At 44.3% G+C, this 19,247-nt stretch overlaps 1 protein-coding gene across 2 annotated transcripts in view; it reads left to right on the forward strand.

Moving 5' to 3' along the window:
* The window catches only part of LOC126259419 (BRCA1-associated RING domain protein 1-like), a 194,954-nt gene that overhangs the window by 174,163 nt on the left and 1,544 nt on the right, over nucleotides 1-19,247 (forward strand). For both annotated transcript variants that reach the window (XM_049956200.1, XM_049956201.1), the window contains 2 exons: nucleotides 18,840-18,949; nucleotides 19,046-19,167. In XM_049956200.1, coding sequence (XP_049812157.1) covers nucleotides 18,840-18,949; nucleotides 19,046-19,167 — 232 coding nt within the window. The remainder of the gene's footprint in view (nucleotides 1-18,839; nucleotides 18,950-19,045; nucleotides 19,168-19,247) is intronic.

A 19,247-nucleotide genomic window follows, 5' to 3' on the forward strand; every position in this document is an offset into this window, starting at 1 on the left:
TATGAATCTGCACGTCCGTCCCTCTTATGCCACCATCGTGGCCTCCGTTTGGCCACTGGGGCCTTTTTACACTAGCCTGATTGAGAGTCTGTATGCAGAAGCTGCCGAACTACTGCTGTCACTTTCTCCCCTGCAGGTATGCATGCCATTTGTTTGTTCCCCCTGCGGGCCGGGGGTTAGAATAGGACCGAGGTATTCCTGCATGTCATAAGAGGCGGCTAAAAGGAGTCCCACACATTTTCGCCTTTATGTAATGTTCCCCTGTAGGGTTTGATGTCCATTTTTCAAACTTTTCCTCAAGAGCGAGCCAATTGCGGAAGGGCGCCCTACATGGTGCACGTGTCCATCGTGCATTGAGATCTTTAGCCCACTTTCTCATCGTCGCATTGCAATCCCGCTCATCCTCCATCTCTTGAGTGAGGACACTTCCTGCATGCAATTTCCTCCACCCACTATGCAATGTCGTTTTTTGCACCAACGATGACCATGGAATTCTTTGCATCTCATATCCAGCACGATAGCCAGTCATTTGTGGTGGGGCTGTCGTGTACCCTGTTGGTTGTAGCCCCTCTACTACACAGGGATCGCTCTGCTGATGCATATGCCGTTAACTCCCCACATATGCCAAGGAGTAGATGCCCGTCACCCTGGGGCATCGGGACTTCCAGCAATGGCCATCCTGCACGGTGGCTTTTGCTGCGGCTGGGTGGCGCCTGTGGGGAGTGTCCCTGGTTGGAGTGGGTGGCATCAGGGCTTCTGATGTGCAATGGAGCATACCTCGTCATCACTTGCTGGTGATCAAACGCCAGCAGTCTCTAAGCATTCCAAGTTTCAGTAAAATCCAAGGAAGTATGATCCTAAATCGTTCCCCTCCCTGGCCACACCAATGGAGGAATGCCAGGCTAAGGATGGAAGCGAACCATATTCTTCCCGGTACGTCGTATGTACAAGAGCTGATGGGGACACCTTAGTCTTGATGAAGCCTCAGTTTTTTGTAGAGCATGTAGAGGACAAGTTTGGAGAGGTAGAGGGTTTGTCCCAAATGCGGTCAGGGTCAGTCTCGATAAAAATGGCGTCCCCTGCCCAGTCACTGGCATTATTCGCTTGTGACGAGCTGGGGGATGTTTCCATTACCATCACGCGTCATAAGAGCTTAAATATGGTCCAGGGAATTACATTCCACAGGGACCTTCTTCTTTCAGTCTGTGCGCCAATTTATAGCGACGAGGAGTTTATTTACTCTGACGCATCTATCGGGGTCCGAGTGGTAATCAGGTTGCCTCCGGTGCCTTCATCTTGGCCTTCGAGGGTGACCCTTTTTCCGAGAAGATCAAGATGAAGGTCTACCACTGTTACGTAAAGCCATATATTCCTCCCCCAATGTGCTGCTTTAAGTGCTAGAAGTTCGGCCATATGTTTTCCCGCTGTACTTCCAGCATCACGTGTCGAGATTGTGGACGTTCATCTGATCACAATACTCCATGAACCCCGCCTCCCGTCTGTGTCAGCTGCGGAGGGCATCATTCAATTGCTCACCAGACTGTAGGATTTTACAGCGAGAAAGGAAAATCATGGAATACAAGACCCTGGACCGACTGACCTAAACTAAGGCCAAGAGGAAATTTGAGCACCTACTTCCTGTGGCTATGACCTCCTCTTATGCCGCCGCTACGAGAAAAGTTGTAGCCCCATCAGTTCCGTGAGTTCCAAACGGCTCTCAGAGCCAGAAGAGTACACCTGCCCCTTTGATGGTGGGGGGCACTTACCTCCCTGTTGCTTCCGCACCACCTACCTCGGGAGCACTGTCCCCACAACCTTCAGGGACACCAGTCCCCACTTCTCAGCCGGAGAAGCGTACGTCGTCTTCGGCTCCTCTCGCTAGTATGGGGTGCCTTGGGTCACTCCATTCCCAGGTGTCTGCTAGTGGGAAAGATGACACCTGCCAGGGCTGAAGTGCCCAAAAGCAGCTTCACAATCATCCTCAGTCCCAGAGACTGAATCTGTGAAGCCTTTCCAGCCAGAGAAACCCAAGGATCAGTGAGAGAAATCTCGCTGGAACTGCGGTGGCTCCCACACCACCACTGCCTACAATTTCTGAGAATGAGGTGTGAGGTTTCTGACATCCAATGAGGACCTAGATCTCGCCAGACCCTCGGACACAATGTTTATAGCTTGTTCAGGAAATAAGTCGGTGGCAACCGGTAACCCTGAGGCATAGACTGCCTCATTGAGTGTTTCATGCCTTCCCAGTCTCATGATCACATCATCCTCCAGTGGAAATGCAGCGGTTTTTTCCACCATCTGTCTGAGCTACAACAACTGTTAAGCTTTACACCTGCTTTCTGCATTGTCCTCCAGGAAACCTGGTTCCTGGCAATGCGGACCCCTGCCCTTCGCGGCTACAGGGGTATTATAAGAACCATAGCAAATATAATAGTTTGTCAGGTGGAGTTTGCGTTTGCGTTTATGTCCTGAACTCGGTGTGTAGTGAACCTTTGCGTCTTCAAAGTCCTCCGGAAGCTGTGGCTGTAGGATACAGACGATGCAGGAAAGAACTGTCTGCAACGTATATCTTCCTCCAGATGGTGTGGTACCCCTGAACGTATTGGCTGCACTGATTGATCAACTCCCTAAACCTTTCCTACTTTTGGGAGATTTTAACACCCATAACCCCTTGTGGGGTAACACCATGCTTACTGGCCGTAGCAGATATGTCAAAAATTTACTGCTCTAACTCGACTTCTGCCTCTTAAATACTGGGGCCACCACACATTTCAGTGTGGCCCATGGTAGTTACTCGCCCATTGATTTATGAACTTGCAGCCCAGGATTTCTTCCATCTGTCCACTGGAGAGCACCTGGTGACCTCTGAGGTAGTGACCACTTCTACATCTCCCCGTCACTCGTCCGTCATCATGCCCACGCATGCCTATCCAGATGGGCTTTAAACAAGTCATACTGGGTAGCCTTCACCTCTGCTGTCACCATTGAATCTCCCCCACGTGGTGCCATCAATGTTGTGATTGAACAGGTCACTACAACGATAATTTCTGCAACGGAAAATTTAAACACTCATTCTCTAGGGATCCCCCGGCGAAAGACAGTCCCTTGTTGGTTACTGGAAGTTGCTGAGGCAATTAAAGAGTGTCTTCGAGCACTACAGCGGCATAAGCAGCAACATTCCAGTGCGGCTCCGTGCCCACGTTCTCCTGCTTATAAAACGACGGAAACAGGAGTGTTCAGAGTGGTACGTGCCGAGCATTGGGAGCCATACCTTCCGAAGTCTGGACGAAGATCAGGTGTCATTTTGGGTACCAGACCGCAACAGGTGTCCCTGGCGTTAAAATCAATGGCATGATCTCTACCGACGCAAACGCGATTGCTGAGCACTTTGCTGAGCACTGTGCTCGAGCCTTTGCATCGGAGAACTACCCCCCAGCCTTTTGCACCCTCAAACGGCAGATTGAAAGTCCTCTCGTTCACTTCACGCCTCAGTGAACCCTATAACATGCCATTTACGGAGTGGGAGCTCCTCAGCGCCCTTGCACATTGCCCCGACAGCTCCTGGGCCGGATCGGATACACAGTCAGATGATTAAACAACTCTCGTCTGACTACAAGCAATATCTCCTCGTCATCTTCAACTGGATCTGGTGCGATGGCGTCTTTCTGTCGCAATGGCGGGAGAGCACCATTATTCTGGTGCTAAAATCCGTTAAAAGTCTGCTTGATGTGGAAAGCTATCGGCCCATCAGCCTCTCCAACTTTCTTTGTAAACTGCTGGAATGTAAGGTGTGTCGGCGGTTGGGTTGGGTCTTGGAGTCACATTGCCTACTGGCTCCATGTCAGGGTGGCTTCTGCCAGGGTCACTCTACCACTGATGATCTTGTGTTGCTCGAGTCTGCCATCCGAACAGCCTTTTGCAGACGCCAACACCTTGTTGCCGTCTTTATTGACTTATGTAAAGCATACGACATGACCTGGCGACATCATATCCTTGCCACATTGTATGAATGGGGTGTCTGGGGCCCACTCTCGATTTTTATCCAAAACTTCCTGTCGCTCCGTACTTTCTGTGTCCAGGTCGGTGCCTGCCATCTTTCCGCAAGGGTACGTATTGAGTGTGTGTCTATTTTTTGTGGGCATTACATCTACATCTACATTTACACTCCGCAAGCCACCCAACGGTGTGTGGCGGGGGGCACTTTACGTGCCACTGTCATTACCTCCCTTTCCTGTTCCAGTCGCGTATGGTTCGCGGGAAGAATGACTGTCTGAAAGCCTCTGTGCGCGCTCTAATCTCTCTAATTTTACATTCATGATCTCCTCGGGAGGTATAAGTAGGGGGAAGCAAAATATTCGATACCTCATCCAGAAACGCACCCTCTCGAAACCTGGCGAGCAAGCTACACCGCGATGCAGAGTGCCTCTCTTGCAGAGTCTGTCACTTGAGTTTGTTAAACATCTCCGTAACGCTATCACGGTTACCAAATAACCCTGTGATGAAACGCGCCGCTCTTCTTTGGATCTTCTCTATCTCCTCCGTCAACCCGATCTGGTATGGATCCCACACTGATGAGCAATACCCAAGTATAGGTCAAACGAGTGTCTTGTAAGCCACCTCCTTTGTTGATGGACTACATTTTCTAAGGACTCTCCCAATGAATCTCAACCTGGTACCCGCATTACCAACAATTTATTTTATATGATCATTCCACTTCAAATTGTTCCGCACGCATACTCCCAGATATTTTACAGAAGTAACTGCTACCAGTGTTTGTTCCGCTATCATATAATCGTACAATAAAGGATCCTTCTTTCTATGTATTCGCAATACATTACATTTGTCTATGTTAAGGGTCAGTTGCCACTCCCTGCACCAAGTGCCTATCCGCTGCAGATCTTCCTGCATTTCGCTACAGTTTTCTAATGCTGCAACTTCTCTGTATACTACTGCATCATTCGCGAAAAGCCGCATGGAACTTCCAACACTATCTACTAGGTCATTTATATATATTGTGAAAAGCAATGGTCCCATAACACTCCCCTGTGGCACGCCAGAGGTTACTTTAACGTCTGTAGACGTCTCTCCATTGAGAACAACATGCTGTGTTCTGTTTGCTAAAAACTCTTCAATCCAGCCACACAGCTGGTCTGATATTCCGTAGGCTCTTACTTTGTTTATCAGGCGACAGTGCGGAACTGTATCGAACGCCTTCCGGAAGTCAAGAAAAATAGCATCTACCTGGGAGCCTGTATCTAATATTTTCTGGGTCTCATGAACAAATAAAGCGAGTTGGGTCTCACACGATCGCTGTTTCCGGAATCCGTGTTGATTCCTACATAGTAGATTCTGGGTTTCCAAAAACGACATGATACTCGAGCAAAAAACATGTTCTAAAATTCTGCAACAGATCGACGTCAGAGATATAGGTCTATAGTTTTGCGCATCTGCTCGACGACCCTTCTTGAAGACTGGGACTACCTGTGCTCTTTTCCAATCATTTGGAACCTTCCGTTCCTCTAGAGACTTGCGGTACACGGCTGTTAGAAGGGGGGCAAGTTCTTTCGCGTACTCTGTGTAGAATTGAATTGGTATCCCGTCAGGTCCAGTGGACTTTCCTCTGTTGAGTGATTCCAGTTGCTTTTCTATTCCTTGGACACTTATTTCGATGTCAGCAATTTTTTCGTTTGTGCGAGGATTTAGAGAAGGAACTGCAGTGCGGTCTTCCTCTGTGAAACAGCTTTGGAAAAAGGTGTTTAGTATTTCAGCTTTATGCGTGTCATCCTCTGTTTCAATGCCATCATCATCCCGGAGTGTCTGGATATGCTGTTTCGAGCCACTTACTGATTTAACGTAAGACCAGAACTTCCTAGGATTTTCTGTCAAGTCGGTACATAGAATTTTACATTCGAATTCACTGAACGCTTCACGCATAGCCCTCCTTACGTTAACTTTGACATCGTTTAGCTTCTGTTTGTCTGAGAGGTTTTGGCTGCATTTAAACTTGGAATGAAGCTCTCTTTGCTTTCGCAGTAGTTTCCTAACTTTGTTGTTGTACCACGGTGGGTTTTTCCCGTCCCTCACAGTTTTACTCGGCACGTACCTGTCTAAAACACATTTTTCGATTGCCTTGAACGTTTTCCATAAACACTCAGCATTGTCAGTGTCGGAACAGAAATTTTCGTTTTGATCTGTTAGGTAGTCTGAAATCTGCCTTCTATTACTCTTGCTAAACAGATAAACCTTCCTCCCTTTTTTTATATTCCTATTAACTTCCATATTCAGGGATGCTGCAACGGCCTTATGATCACTGATTCCCTGTTCTGCACATACAGAGTCGAAAAGTTCAGGTCTGTTTGTTATCAGTAGGTCCAAGATGTTATCTCCACGAGTCGGTTCTCTGTTTAATTGCTCGAGGTAATTTTCAGATAGTGCACTCAGTATAATGTCACTCGATGCTCTGTCCCTACCACCCGTCCTGAACATCTGAGTGTCCCAGTCTATATTTGGTAAATTGAAATCTCCACCTAAGACTATAACATGCTGAGAAAATTTATGTGAAATGTATTCCAAATTTTCTCTCAGTTGTTCTGCCACTAATGCTGCTGAGTCGGGAGGTCGGTAAAAGGAGCCAATTATTAACCTAGCTCGGTTGTTGAGTGTAACCTCCACCCATAATAATTCACAGGAACTATCCACTGCTACTTCACTACAGGATAAACTGCTACCAACAGCGACGAACACCCCACCACCGGTTGCATGCAATCTATCCTTTCTAAACACTGTCTGTGCCTTTGTAAAAATTTCGGCAGAATTTATCTCTGGCTTCAGCCAGCTTTCTGTACCTATAACGATTTCAGCTTCGGTGCTTTCTATCAGCGCTTGAAGTTCCGGTACTTTACCAACGCAGCTTCGACAGTTTACAATTACAATACCGATTGCCGCTTGGTCCCCGCATGTCCTGACTTTGCCCCGCACCCATTGAGGCTGTTGCCCTTTCTGTACTTGCCTAAGGCCATCTAACCTAAAAAACCACCCAGCCCACGCCACACAACCCCTGCTACCCGTGTAGCCGCTTGTTGCGTGTAGTGGACTCCTGACCTATCCAGCGGAACCCGAAACCCCACCACCCTATGGCGCAAGTCGAGGAATCTGCAGCCCACACGGTCGCAGAACCGTCTCGGCCTCTCATTCAGACCCTCCACTCAGCTCTGTACCAAAGGTCCGCAGTCAGTCCTGTCGACGATGCTGCAGATGGTGAGCTCTGCTTTCATCCCGCTAGCGAGACTGGCAGTCTTCACCAAATCAGATAGCCGCCGGAAGCCAGAGAGGATTTCCTCCGATCCATAGCGACACACATCATTGGTGCCGACATGAGCGACCACCTGCAGATGGGTGCATCCTGTACCCATCATGGCATCCTGAAGGACCCTTTCCACATCTGGACTGACTCCCCCCGGTATGCACACGGTGTGCACATTGGTTTTCTTCCCCTCTCTTGCTGCCATGTCCCTAAGGGGCCCCATTACGCGCCTGACGTTGGAACTCCCAACTACCAGTAAGCCCACCCTCTGCGACCGCCCGGATCTTGCAGACTGAGGGGCAACCTCTGGAACAGGACAAGCAGCCATGTCAGGCCGAATATCAGTATCAGCCTGAGACAGACCCTGAAACCGGTTCGTCAGACAAACTGGAGAGGCCTTCCGTTCGGCCCTCCGGAATGTCTTTCGCCCCTGCCACACCTTGAGACGACCTCCCACGCTACCACAGGTGAGGGATCAGCCTCAATGCGGGCAGTATCCCGGGCAACCACAGTTGTAGTCCGATCGGGGGATGCGTGGGACGAGCTGGCCGTCCCCGACAAACCCCCATCCGGACCCCCACAGTGATGCCCATTGGCAACAGCCTCAAGCTGTGTGACTGAAGCCAACACTGCCTGAAGCTGGGAGCGAAGGGATGCCAACTCAGCCTGCATCTGAACACAGCAGTTGCAGTCCATATCCATGCTAAAAACTGTTGTGCAAAGAACGTCTGAACTAATCTACAGAGAGCACAAACAAATCGACACAAAATTTAAACGGTTATTAAAATACAAAAGATTTTCTAGTAAATGCAGTAATGCTGCTACTTGCGCACTGCTGACACACTACTTGGCGGCGTAAGGAGACTACGCGATTTTACACTATTCAGGTACTAAAACGCGATGCTACAACTCTCAAATACTATAATACGCCCGAAATTTATGAATTAAACAATGCAAGTACCAAAAACACGCAAAGAAATTAAGAATTCAACTATGTAACAAATGAGTGAGCTAGGAGTATACGACTTGCTGCTGCAGCTGCTTATCCAACGGCGGCAGGAAGCACATTAACAGCCTTACAGCAGCTGTAGGGTCGTAGGTCTCCCCTTCTCTGTATGTGGGTGACTTCTACATTTCGTATTGCCCCTCCAGTACTGGAATTGCTGAGCGGCGCCTACAGGGAGCTATTCACAAGGCGCAGTAAAGGGCTCTAGACCACGGCTTCAAGTTTTCAGTGGTGAAGTTGTGTGTCGTGCACTGCTGCAGCTCTACAGAGCCCTTGGTTCCCTACTTGACTATGGGGTCTGGTTTACAGACTGGCAGTGTTCTCAATGTTAAGTTTGCTCGACCCAGAGCACCACTGCGGCGGTGCCCTAGTGACAGGAGCTTTAAGAACGAGTCCGGTGACCAGTGTCCTGATGGAGGCCGGAGTCCCTCCACTGTGGATCTGATGTGCGCAACTGCTCGTCAGTGTGTTGCACACATTTGTTGTTCTCCTGAGCATTCGAATTACCGCCATATTTTCCCACCCACGGCAGTTCATCTCCCGCATCGGCGGTCCAGGTCAGGGCTCACAGTTGCAATTTGCGTGTGATCCCTTCTGTCCGAACTGGAGTCCTTCCCTATACCACCTCTACTTGAGGTCCATTCGCCTACACCTCCACGGTGTACACCTTGGCTGAAGCTTCGTGTGGACCTTTTCGTGGCCCTAAGGACTCCGTTAACCCTTCTGAAGTTGTTTACACTGGTGGCCCGATGGCTGATGGTAATGTTTGCTTTACCTATTGAACAGCATTCCTTGCCCACTGGCTGCACAGCAGAACTTGTGGTCATATCTTGTGCACTTTAGTACTTCCATTCCTGTTCTGATGAGTAATTTCTTCTCTGTTCTGACTCCCTGAGCAGCTTGCAAGCTATCGACCACTGCTACCCTCGCCGTCCATTGGTAGCGAACACCCAGGAGTCCATCTCTGCCCTGGAATGGTCCAATCATTCAGTGGTGTTTGTGTGGACCCCAGGACACATCAGAATCCCAGGCAACGAACTTGCTGACAGACTGGCCAAACAGGCTACACGGAAACCACTCCTGGAGGTAGGCATCTCTGAAACTGACCTGCGTTCTGTCTTACACTGTAAGGTTTTACGGCTTTGGGAGATGGTGTGCCATAATAGTATGCACAGCAATCTGTGTGTCATTAAGGAGGCTGCAAATGTGTGGAAGTCTTCCCTGCAGGCTTCTCGCAGGGAATCGGTTGTCCTTTGTCGGCTCTGCATTGGCCATACGTGGCTCACACGTGGTTACCCCCTCCGTCGCGAGGACCCACCTCAGTGTCGCTGTGGCTCCCAAATGACAGTCATCCACCTCTTGCTGTACTGTCCTCTTTTAGCCACTCTTTGGCGGACTTTTAACTTTCCCAGCTCCCTACCTTTGGTGTTGGGCGACAGTGCCTCAACAGCAGCTTTAGTTTTACGTTTTATCATGAAGGTGTGTTTTATCATTTGATATGTGTTTTAGCATATGATATGTGTTTTAGCATATGTCCTTTGTCTGTCTGTGTCCTCCACCCTAGTACTTTTAGGGTGGAGGTTTCAATGTGTTGCTGAGTGGCCGGCTTCACCTTTTTCTATTCTCATGGTCAGCCAGCCAAGGTAATCTGTTTTCTTGTTTTTAATCTCTGCTCCCTCTTTCTTCCATCTCTCTGTGGTTTTCTTGTCATGTTTTGTCCATTGTAGTGTTTCTTGTCCTTATGTCGTTCTTCTGGTTCTTCCTTTCTCCTGTTATTGTGCCGTCATCTTTGTCAAGGCAAGTGCAGAGGCAATTGAATTGTGCCACGTCAGTAGTACAACTGTTGAGGCCATCCGTCATAAAGTATTTATCTCTGAACTGAATTATGTAGCCAGTTAGAGGGGACGTACAGTTCAGCTGCTCTGAAACACGATGCAACTTGACTTGACATTTTTCTCACCGCTAAAGAAGAAAGAAGCAATAAGTTAACAGAAATAATCGTCAAACTACCGTGGTATTGAACCCCCAAACTTCAGCTTTGCAATCTGGAACTTAACCACTCAGACACCAAGGCACATTTGAGCACAAACCATTTGTAAGTTATTTACCAGAAGAAAGTGTTCTAAGCCTAGGGAATAAACACTAAATATAGAATTCTGTACAAGAAGTGAGCTAACAAATATGGTGACATTCTACATTACTGTACTTTTATGGGTCTATGGAATGAATAATTAATCTAATCTAATGTAATATAATCTATTTAAGTTACAAATAATTTGGAATAAATTTGTTTGAATATTATTTTGATTTTAATAATTATATAGATAGAATTTTTTTTGAATAATGGCCATCTCTGCTTACTACTACTACACCTTGTGCTTCCTTCGCCTTTCCTGATAGTTGTAGCGGGACTTTGAATTTCGCCGTGCTACACTCATTCCCTCAGATAAAAAATATCCCGTTGCAGCGGTATGAGCGCTTGACGGCAGAGAAAATACTAAAATTGTAACTTTTTTTTGTTTTCTATTCGTTTCTTTATTGTCTCTCGAGAGCAGAAGCTTAATGCAGACGTGATCTGATGCTGACGTAAAAAACTTATTAGCTAGTCTTGATCTGATTTTAATGTGTAGACATATTATGGAAGTTGTTATGACATTTGGAGGAGGGAAGCAACGTAAAATAAATTGCATTTAATATCAAGACGGTTTGGTATACATTAGAAATTCCTGGACAATGAAACTTATGGCAAGATTTCGGAGCAGACTTTTCACGCAGAAATGAAGTAGGAGATTTTTGAAGACCTGGACGCCGCACGAAACAAGAAGACATGTTAACATGGTAAAGAATTAACTCTAAGCTACGCCATTTCCCCCTGTCAGTTACATTTCGTTATTCTCTGTTCTTTTTCAATAATTTTTGTAGTGGAAATTGGTTTAACTTTTGCTCAAAAACGCCACAAGGACCACCCCAACACCATTTCTTCCCACATCTTCAACCTTTTCTTTTTCTTCTCTTCTTTTTTTATTTTTTTATTAACCACTACATAGTGCTGCTAAAATTATCAACGGTAATGAGTCATGTTAGTTCATTTGCTTGCTTTTCTCATGAGAACCTAAGTGTAAATGCATTAAAGTATTTTAGTTAATTAAAAATAAAGTTCTCACTCTCTTCAACATAAGTCTCTTTCATTTGTTCTGGCCAAATATGCTTGTGTCAGAATGCTTTATTATATCAGCTGTTCATTCACATGAATTTACAGTTCCACAGCTAAATCAGTGACCTTCAACAACATTCAGTATTTGATTATTACTTCAATTTTCTATTTTAGGTGATTCTCTGATAAGCATGTGCATTCTCCATAGAAACTGGAAAACTGACTGCTACAAAGAAATTCTAATTCTAAATGCACCCCAGTGTTTTCCATGTCCATTAGTGCTACATTCATGTTTCCTTAGCAGTACGGCAGGGTGACTCGCCTGTTCACCCTCAATCAGTGAGAGCTCGCATGCGTGATGGGGAGTGGGGAAACTGCTGGCCCAATGGAGAGTTTGTGATCGTTGGGGCCCCAGTATATACCCACTTCAGTGCATTAGTTGTTTTTTCTCTGTGTCTAACAATCTTTTCGCAAACACATCACTAAATTTACTGCCCGATGTGTCCGCATAATTGTAACTGCACCATGAGGTGGGGTACGCTTGTCAATATAGATAATCCTTTTTGCATTTATGCATCCACACTTCCAGTACCCGACCTGCTGCCAAGGGGAAAATGAACATTGATAGCTTACTTGTGCCACACGTATTTGGAGTAGTGACCAACCTAAATAGCTATGATTATTAGGCTGCAAATGAAGTAAATACTGATGTGATGTTGTTCAGCACACGGTCCCCAATTATCAGTAGAATTATACGCACTTATATCCCTACAGTATATGTATTAAAGTTACTGCTTAATGTAGCTAATAGGTTATTAAAATAACTGCAGGTACCCAGTAATCAGTTATTTATTCACTTTTGAGATATTTCTTGCTGTAGATTACTTATTCATATATTTCAGGTATCTATGTCAATTCTGTGAGCAGTGAAACTTACCTTCAGTCAGAAAATACAACTTCGTTAGTGCAAAATGCATCGGATGTGAATGTATGAACTCGTACATATAGATCCTTCAGTTACAATTTTATTTTGAACAAAAATACATGTTTTTGTGTCGTGCTTGATGTAAATATTATAAGTTGAGGATATAATGATACTTGGGATATCACCATTTGAAAGGAATCTCTTTCCTGAGAAATGTTTATCTTGTACACACCAGTAACAGTCACCAGGCTGTATTGGTATTGTTAGTAACAGCAGAAGTTGCAAGAGTTGAACTTGTCAAAATATCGAAATTTTTCCAAAACAAAAACTTTGAAAAATTTTGATGTGCTTTGTTCTGCTGTTTTATTTTTTTATTTTCAGGATAACCTGCCATTACAATTAGCATGCAACTCATTTGGTAAGGACCTTATGAAGCAATGGTAGGGTGAATCTTCAAACGAATTCCCATCTTTTTTGATCTGTGTTTCAAAGTTTGCATACAATGTATACTGTGACACCAAACAAAACTTTTGATGCAGTCACTTCACTGTAGGATAAATCTTCAGGGAGTTTAAATAGTTTTATAACTTCGATTAATTCTGGAAGAAGCTGCTGGTGGATTTTCAAAGGATAGTGTGCCACACCATCTGTAGCTTTTAGTGATTATTGCAGATTTTCCACCTGTTCTATATTTCCCCAAGTTAAAAAATTTAAGTATTGTGACATTGTGTGTGTTTATCAACTGTTCCTGAGTTGTTGTGAGCTTTTCTGTATTCAGGGTACTCCTTTGACAAAGGCTGCACAATCGATTTTGTATTTCTGATTGAATGTATCACCTAGAATGACCCTTTCACTCTGCTGCAGAGGTTATGCTGATTTGCAACTTTTGCCAGATTAAAACCACAAGCCACACTGAGGCCCGAAACCGGAACCTCGCCCCTGGTGAACAGTGATCTGCTGAGTTACCTAGGCACGATCTTCGAGACCTGTCGTAGAAGCTTCAATTTTGCCGGGAATTCTACTTTCGAGTTGTTACAAAAGCTCTGCTGCGCTCCTTCAGAACTAGTGCTACTGGGAGAAGGATACCACAGAGAAATGGTTTAGCTCCAGCTTAGGTAACTGCTTCCAAAATGAATCCGTCACTCAGCAACGGAAAGTGGCAGGAAGTTTCAAAACAGCACACACTCCAATGACAATGTCTTGAAGATAAAAAATATGCTTTCAGTGTCTTAAGTAGAATGGCTTTTATTTGAAAAAATGGTTAGGTTTGAAACAGGAAACTGCTATTATTTGAATTTATTGTGTATGTTGGCTGTCATTGTAGATTTGCACACAGGTATCGTCAATGAAATTGTTTTTATTTGTCTACAAACCATTAAAACATTTTCATTGCTTTCAATTCAAAAATTAATATAAATCATTAGTTCCATTGAGTTTTACAAAGTCTCTTACGTCAAATTTGGCGGCAAGAGTACTCCGACTGCGCTCCTGCCTAGCAGTTTGATCACATCGGCAAGTGGGACTGAGGGGTAAGGGTAAAGCAAGGCTACAGTCGGAGGCAGCTACAGGTAGACAGTCATCTTGTCCCACACCGAGCACTGTATTGCAATATTACTTGCGTTAAATTAGGTTTATGTTCGCCATGTGTCCGAAAAAAGAAGAATTGAGAAGCCACCTCATTCAGTATGGAATGTGAATTGCTTTACTTTTCACGTAGCTCGAAGACCATGCAAAGTGCTTAATATGCCATTGCACGATTATAAGATGTAAATACTTATTTCAGTGTAATTACAACACCAGCCACAAAGACAGTATGATGCACTTGCCATCTGACGAACAAGATTGAATGCTGACTGAACTGAAGGTAATCATTAGGGAAGAAACTGTGTTAAGGTTAAGGGGACCTTTGATTGGGAGCCGGTGGAGGGTCTCAACCGACGGCTTTGTCGACTCTGTGACAGTCTTGGCTACAGATTTTGAGACCTGCGTTATTGTGTGGGGATTTGCAGGACTCCCATTTATCAGGGTGCACTACACAAAGGACGTAGCTACTCGAGTAGCAGAGTACTTGTGGAGGCACACGAGGGAGGCAGTATGGTAGTTTGACGTGCTCTGATGAACACTTGCCAGTCGAAACGCAGCAAGGTAAGTCAGATGGTGTTCAGAGTAAAGACACTTCAACAGTCATAATTTTATCCATAAACTGTCGAAGTGTTTGTAATAAAGTTCCCGAATGTACTGCCCTCCAGATAAGTTCTAGTGCTCAAAATTATTCTTGGGACTGAGATCTGGCTGAAACCCAAAGTGGAAAGCTCTGAGATATTTAGTGAGTCATGGAACGAATATCGGAAAGATAGATTAGAGGCCATAGGAGGGGGAGTGTTCATTGAAGTTCACAAAAATATTGTCTCTGTTGAGTTCAAAGTTGAATGTGACAGTGAAGATACCTGGTTTTGTATAGCAGGTGTGGATGAAACCGAGTTAATTGTTGGATGTTTTTGCCAGCCACCCAATTCTGCTGTGACAGTACTAGAGTCATTCAAAGAAAGTCTACGGTCAGTATCGTGTAAATACCCAGATCGTGCAGCACTGGTTGGAGGCAACTTTAACCTACCAAGTATAGATTGTGATGTCGGTGCATTCATTGCAGGGGGCACAGACAGACAGTCGTGCAAAATAATTTTTAACACATTTTGAGCAGCTAGTGCGGCGGCCCACACGCAGTGGAAATATCGTAGACCTTTTAGCTACAAATAGGCCGGACCTTATTGACAATTCTGGTCCTATTTAAAATCAGTAAGCGTGTCAAAGGCTTCCGTTCAGTTCCTTGTTGACCACATTCAAGAATTCGTTCACGCAGGAGAGTTACACAAACATACCATCATTTGGCCGTTGGACAAACTCCTGTACGGACGAAGTAGTAATAAGCGTCCCTTGTGTAGAGAAAAAACTGAAAGATATGAAAGCAAATAAATCACCAGGTCCGGATGGAATCCAAATTTGTTTTCCAAAGAGTACTCTAGGCATTGACCCTTAACTAGCTTGCATTTATTGTGGATCTCTCACCTAGCATGAAGTCCCAAGTGACTGGAAAAAACTGCAGGTGACTCCTGTGTATATATAAGAAGAGTAAAAGAATGGACCTCTAAAATTACAGACCGATATCCTTAACTTCAGTTTGGTGCAGAGTCTTTTAACATATTCTTATTTTGAATGTAATAAACTTTTTTGAGGCTGAGAAGCGTGTTCATGAATCACCACGGTTTCAAATAGCAGCACTCGTGCAAAACTCAGCTCGCCCATTTCTCATATGATATACTGCAAACCATGGCTGAGGGGCGACAGGCAGAGTCTGCACTGCTATAGTTCCAGAAAGCATTCCAGAAACCGTTTGATGCAATGCTCCACTGCGAGCTGGTATTAAAGGTATGAGCATATGGAACAAGTTTGCAGATATGTTAGTGGCTCAAAAATTCCTTACGTAGTAGAACTTAGGTTGTTGTCCTCGATGACGAGTGTTCATCAGAGACGAGGGTATCATCGGGAGTGCCCCAGGGAAGTGTGACTATGCGTAAATGATTTGGCAGTTGTAATGGGCAGCAATCTGTGGTTGTTTGCTGATGATACTGTGATGTATAGAAATGTGTCAAAGCTTAGTGACTGTAGGAAGATACGAGATGACTTCGATAAAATTTCTAGTTGGTGTGATGAATAGCAGCTAGATCTAAATGTGAAATAATGTAAGTTAATGCAGGTGGAGTAGGAAGAACAAACCTGTAATATTTGGATACAGCATTAGCAGTGTCCTGCTTGACACAGTCAAGTTCTTTAAATATGTGGGCGTATCATTGCAAAGTGATACGAAATGGAATGAGCGTGTGAGAACTGTGATAGGGAAGCCAAATGGTTGACTTCGGTTTTTTGGGAGGATTTTACGAAAGAGTGTTTCACGTGTAAAGGAGACCGTGTATAGGATGCAAGGTGTGTCCAATTCTTGAGCACTGCTTGAGTGTTTGGGATCCATATCAGGTCTGATTGAAGGAAGACATCAAAGCAATTCAGATGTGGACTGCTAGATATGTTACTGGTATATTCAGACGACATGTTAGTGTTACAGAGATGCTTCGGGAACTCAAATGGGAATCCCTGGAGGAAAGGTGATGTTCTTTTTGAGAACACTATTGAGAAAATTTATAGAACCAGCATTTGAAACTGACTGCCGAAAGTTTCCACTGCCGCCAACATACATTGCACGTAAGGACTGTAAAGATAAGATACGAGAAACTAGGGCTCATATGGAGACATATAGATAATCATTTTTCCCACGTTCTATTTGCGAGTGGAACAGGAAAGGAACTGACTAGTAGTGATACAGTGTACCCTCCACCTTGCACCGTATGGTGGCTTGTGGAGTATCTATGTAGTGTGGGTGTAGAGTTGTGACAAAATCTTTTATCGTCGACATCGTGAATTATTTAATTATTTCAATTCGTTAAGCCTCTTAAAGCAGTGCGAGTATCACTTGATGGTAGGAGATATGGTAGACAACATTGGTGCTGTCAAATAAAAATTAATCTTATGGAAAAATAAACTTAAAAGTTCATGATACGGAGGTTGAGATAGTTATTTGTGGACTGGACTTGACCTATTACGTCTCAGTAACTGAAATATGAGTTCCCAAAGGTATTCCAAGACATTGTAAGGCTGTAGACTGATTTCTACTCACCAACAGCGGCAGGAGAACACATACACAAAAAGGTTTGACTTTTACAAGCTTCCAGAGCCAGTAGCTCCTTCTTCTGGCAGAAGAGTTGAAGAGGAAAGAAAACTGGTGAAGGAAATAGACTGGAGGGGTTAAGGGAAAGGGGTATAGTTCAGAAAGTCACCCAAACCCCGGGTCAGGGAAGACTTACCAGACGGAATGAGAAGGAAAGCTTGTACATGCGCATGTGCGCCTGCATGTAAAGCTTTTTGTAGTTTTGCTCATCATATTATCACTATCTAATGTACTTGTTTAATTAAGTAATAAAACTATTTCTTTGAAAGGAAAATGAGAGGTTGTAATTAAACTCTACTGATAAAAAACCAGCATAAAAATATCCTGAAGTAATCACAGTGTGCTGCAAACATATCTTCCGTAGTTTCTCACGTATGTAGCCTTCAGCAAATAGCCCTCTCATTCACACATCTGCTTAGAATAGTGCAGTAATGGGTGAAGCCGGAGCACGGACAGCTTTGGCTGCGCTCACAGAGCATGTTCGCAATATGAGAGCACCAGGCCTGATTGAAACACTTGAAAAATTATCTACTCAAGAATTATCTCATCTTAAAAGGTTTGAAGATGTGCCAAAACTCATGGAAAATAAAAAAAACTGAGTACAATCCACGGTATTCTTTCCACTTTTTCATATATTTTGCCCTTTTTTATTTCCAACTCCCTTTCACAGAACGCCCGTTGTTATCTCTTTAAAAGTGGTGTGATATGATTTATGCCTACAAATGAAAAATGGCTTCTTCCAATATTTTTTGAGGCAGTCTGTTCAAACAAAGCATATTTGATAACAGCTTTCCACCATGTTGCACCATCGGGAATAGCCATATTTCTCCATAATTACTTTCTTTACGTGTTCTGCATTCCGCCTCCACAGTGGAGTGGTCATGGGGACAGACCCTTACGCAGGGGACCTGCGTTTGATTCCCTGTACTGCCAGGGATTTTTCGGCGGTTGAAGGACTGGACTGAGATGCACTTAGCCTCGTGATGCCAGTTGATGAGCTACCTGTGATTGAGAGGTAGCAGCTCCAAGGTTGAAATCTTGACAACAACCAGGAGTGTGGTGTGCTGACTGTACGCTGTTCCATACTGCATCTGATAATAAGACTGAGGATGACACGGCAGTTGGTCGACTATTTCATGGTCTCCAGGGCCCGATTTTTAATACTTAATCTCAAATAAATGGGTTTACATGTGCTGCCTCTGTCCTCTACATGCTTGCAATATGACACCTGTTTTACGTGTTTCAACAGTGGAAAATATTATGAAAAGGATAGTTGCTACTTACCGTACAGCAGAGATGCTGAGTCGCAGATAGACACAACAAAAAATGCCAGAAGGTGAGCTGACAGCCGGCCAACATTGCCTTTGTTGGAAATAAATAAATAACACACACACACACACACACACACACACACACACATGACCACAGTGTTTGGCTTCTGAGGCCACATTGTGAGCAGCAGTTTGCAATACTTGCTTGATTAACATATATCTCTCTCTGTGTGCTAGAGCCCCAAATTTTCCTCTTACACTTTGACTTTTCCTTTCTCACAATGTTTTGATATTACTCTTATCTATAAGTGGGTTTAATCTATAACCACCTTTGATTTAGAATGTTAGAAATAATACTGGTAATACGATAATTAATCCACATTAATTCAATCATTTACAGTTCTGAAGTTACTGCCATCTTAACAAACACTGAAGATGGACAAGTATGTTCACTGACGTTACCTGTTCTTTGTGGTATCATGCAAGGGAAATGGATTCTTAGTTTTGACTGTAAGTATAATATTTTCTAATAATTTGCATTTCTTCAATGGAAATAAATTATAGATTCACCTTTGTTTGTTTTCAAAACTTAAACCTTTTTTTCAGGGGTACGCAAATGTACATCAGAAAATAAGATAGTTGATCATAAACCATTTGAGGCTAAAGGAACATTGGCTTTTCCTAATTCTGATGCTCCAAGGAAAGGAAGGCTGACTAACATTCAGCAGGTATTAAACATTTTCTTCTTTAGATGTCAGTGTACTCCACTAACAGTGAATTTAGACATGAAGTAACGATGTAATACATT

Source organism: Schistocerca nitens, chromosome 5 (genome assembly GCF_023898315.1).
Source record: "Schistocerca nitens isolate TAMUIC-IGC-003100 chromosome 5, iqSchNite1.1, whole genome shotgun sequence".
Lineage (NCBI taxonomy): Eukaryota > Metazoa > Arthropoda > Insecta > Orthoptera > Acrididae > Schistocerca > Schistocerca nitens.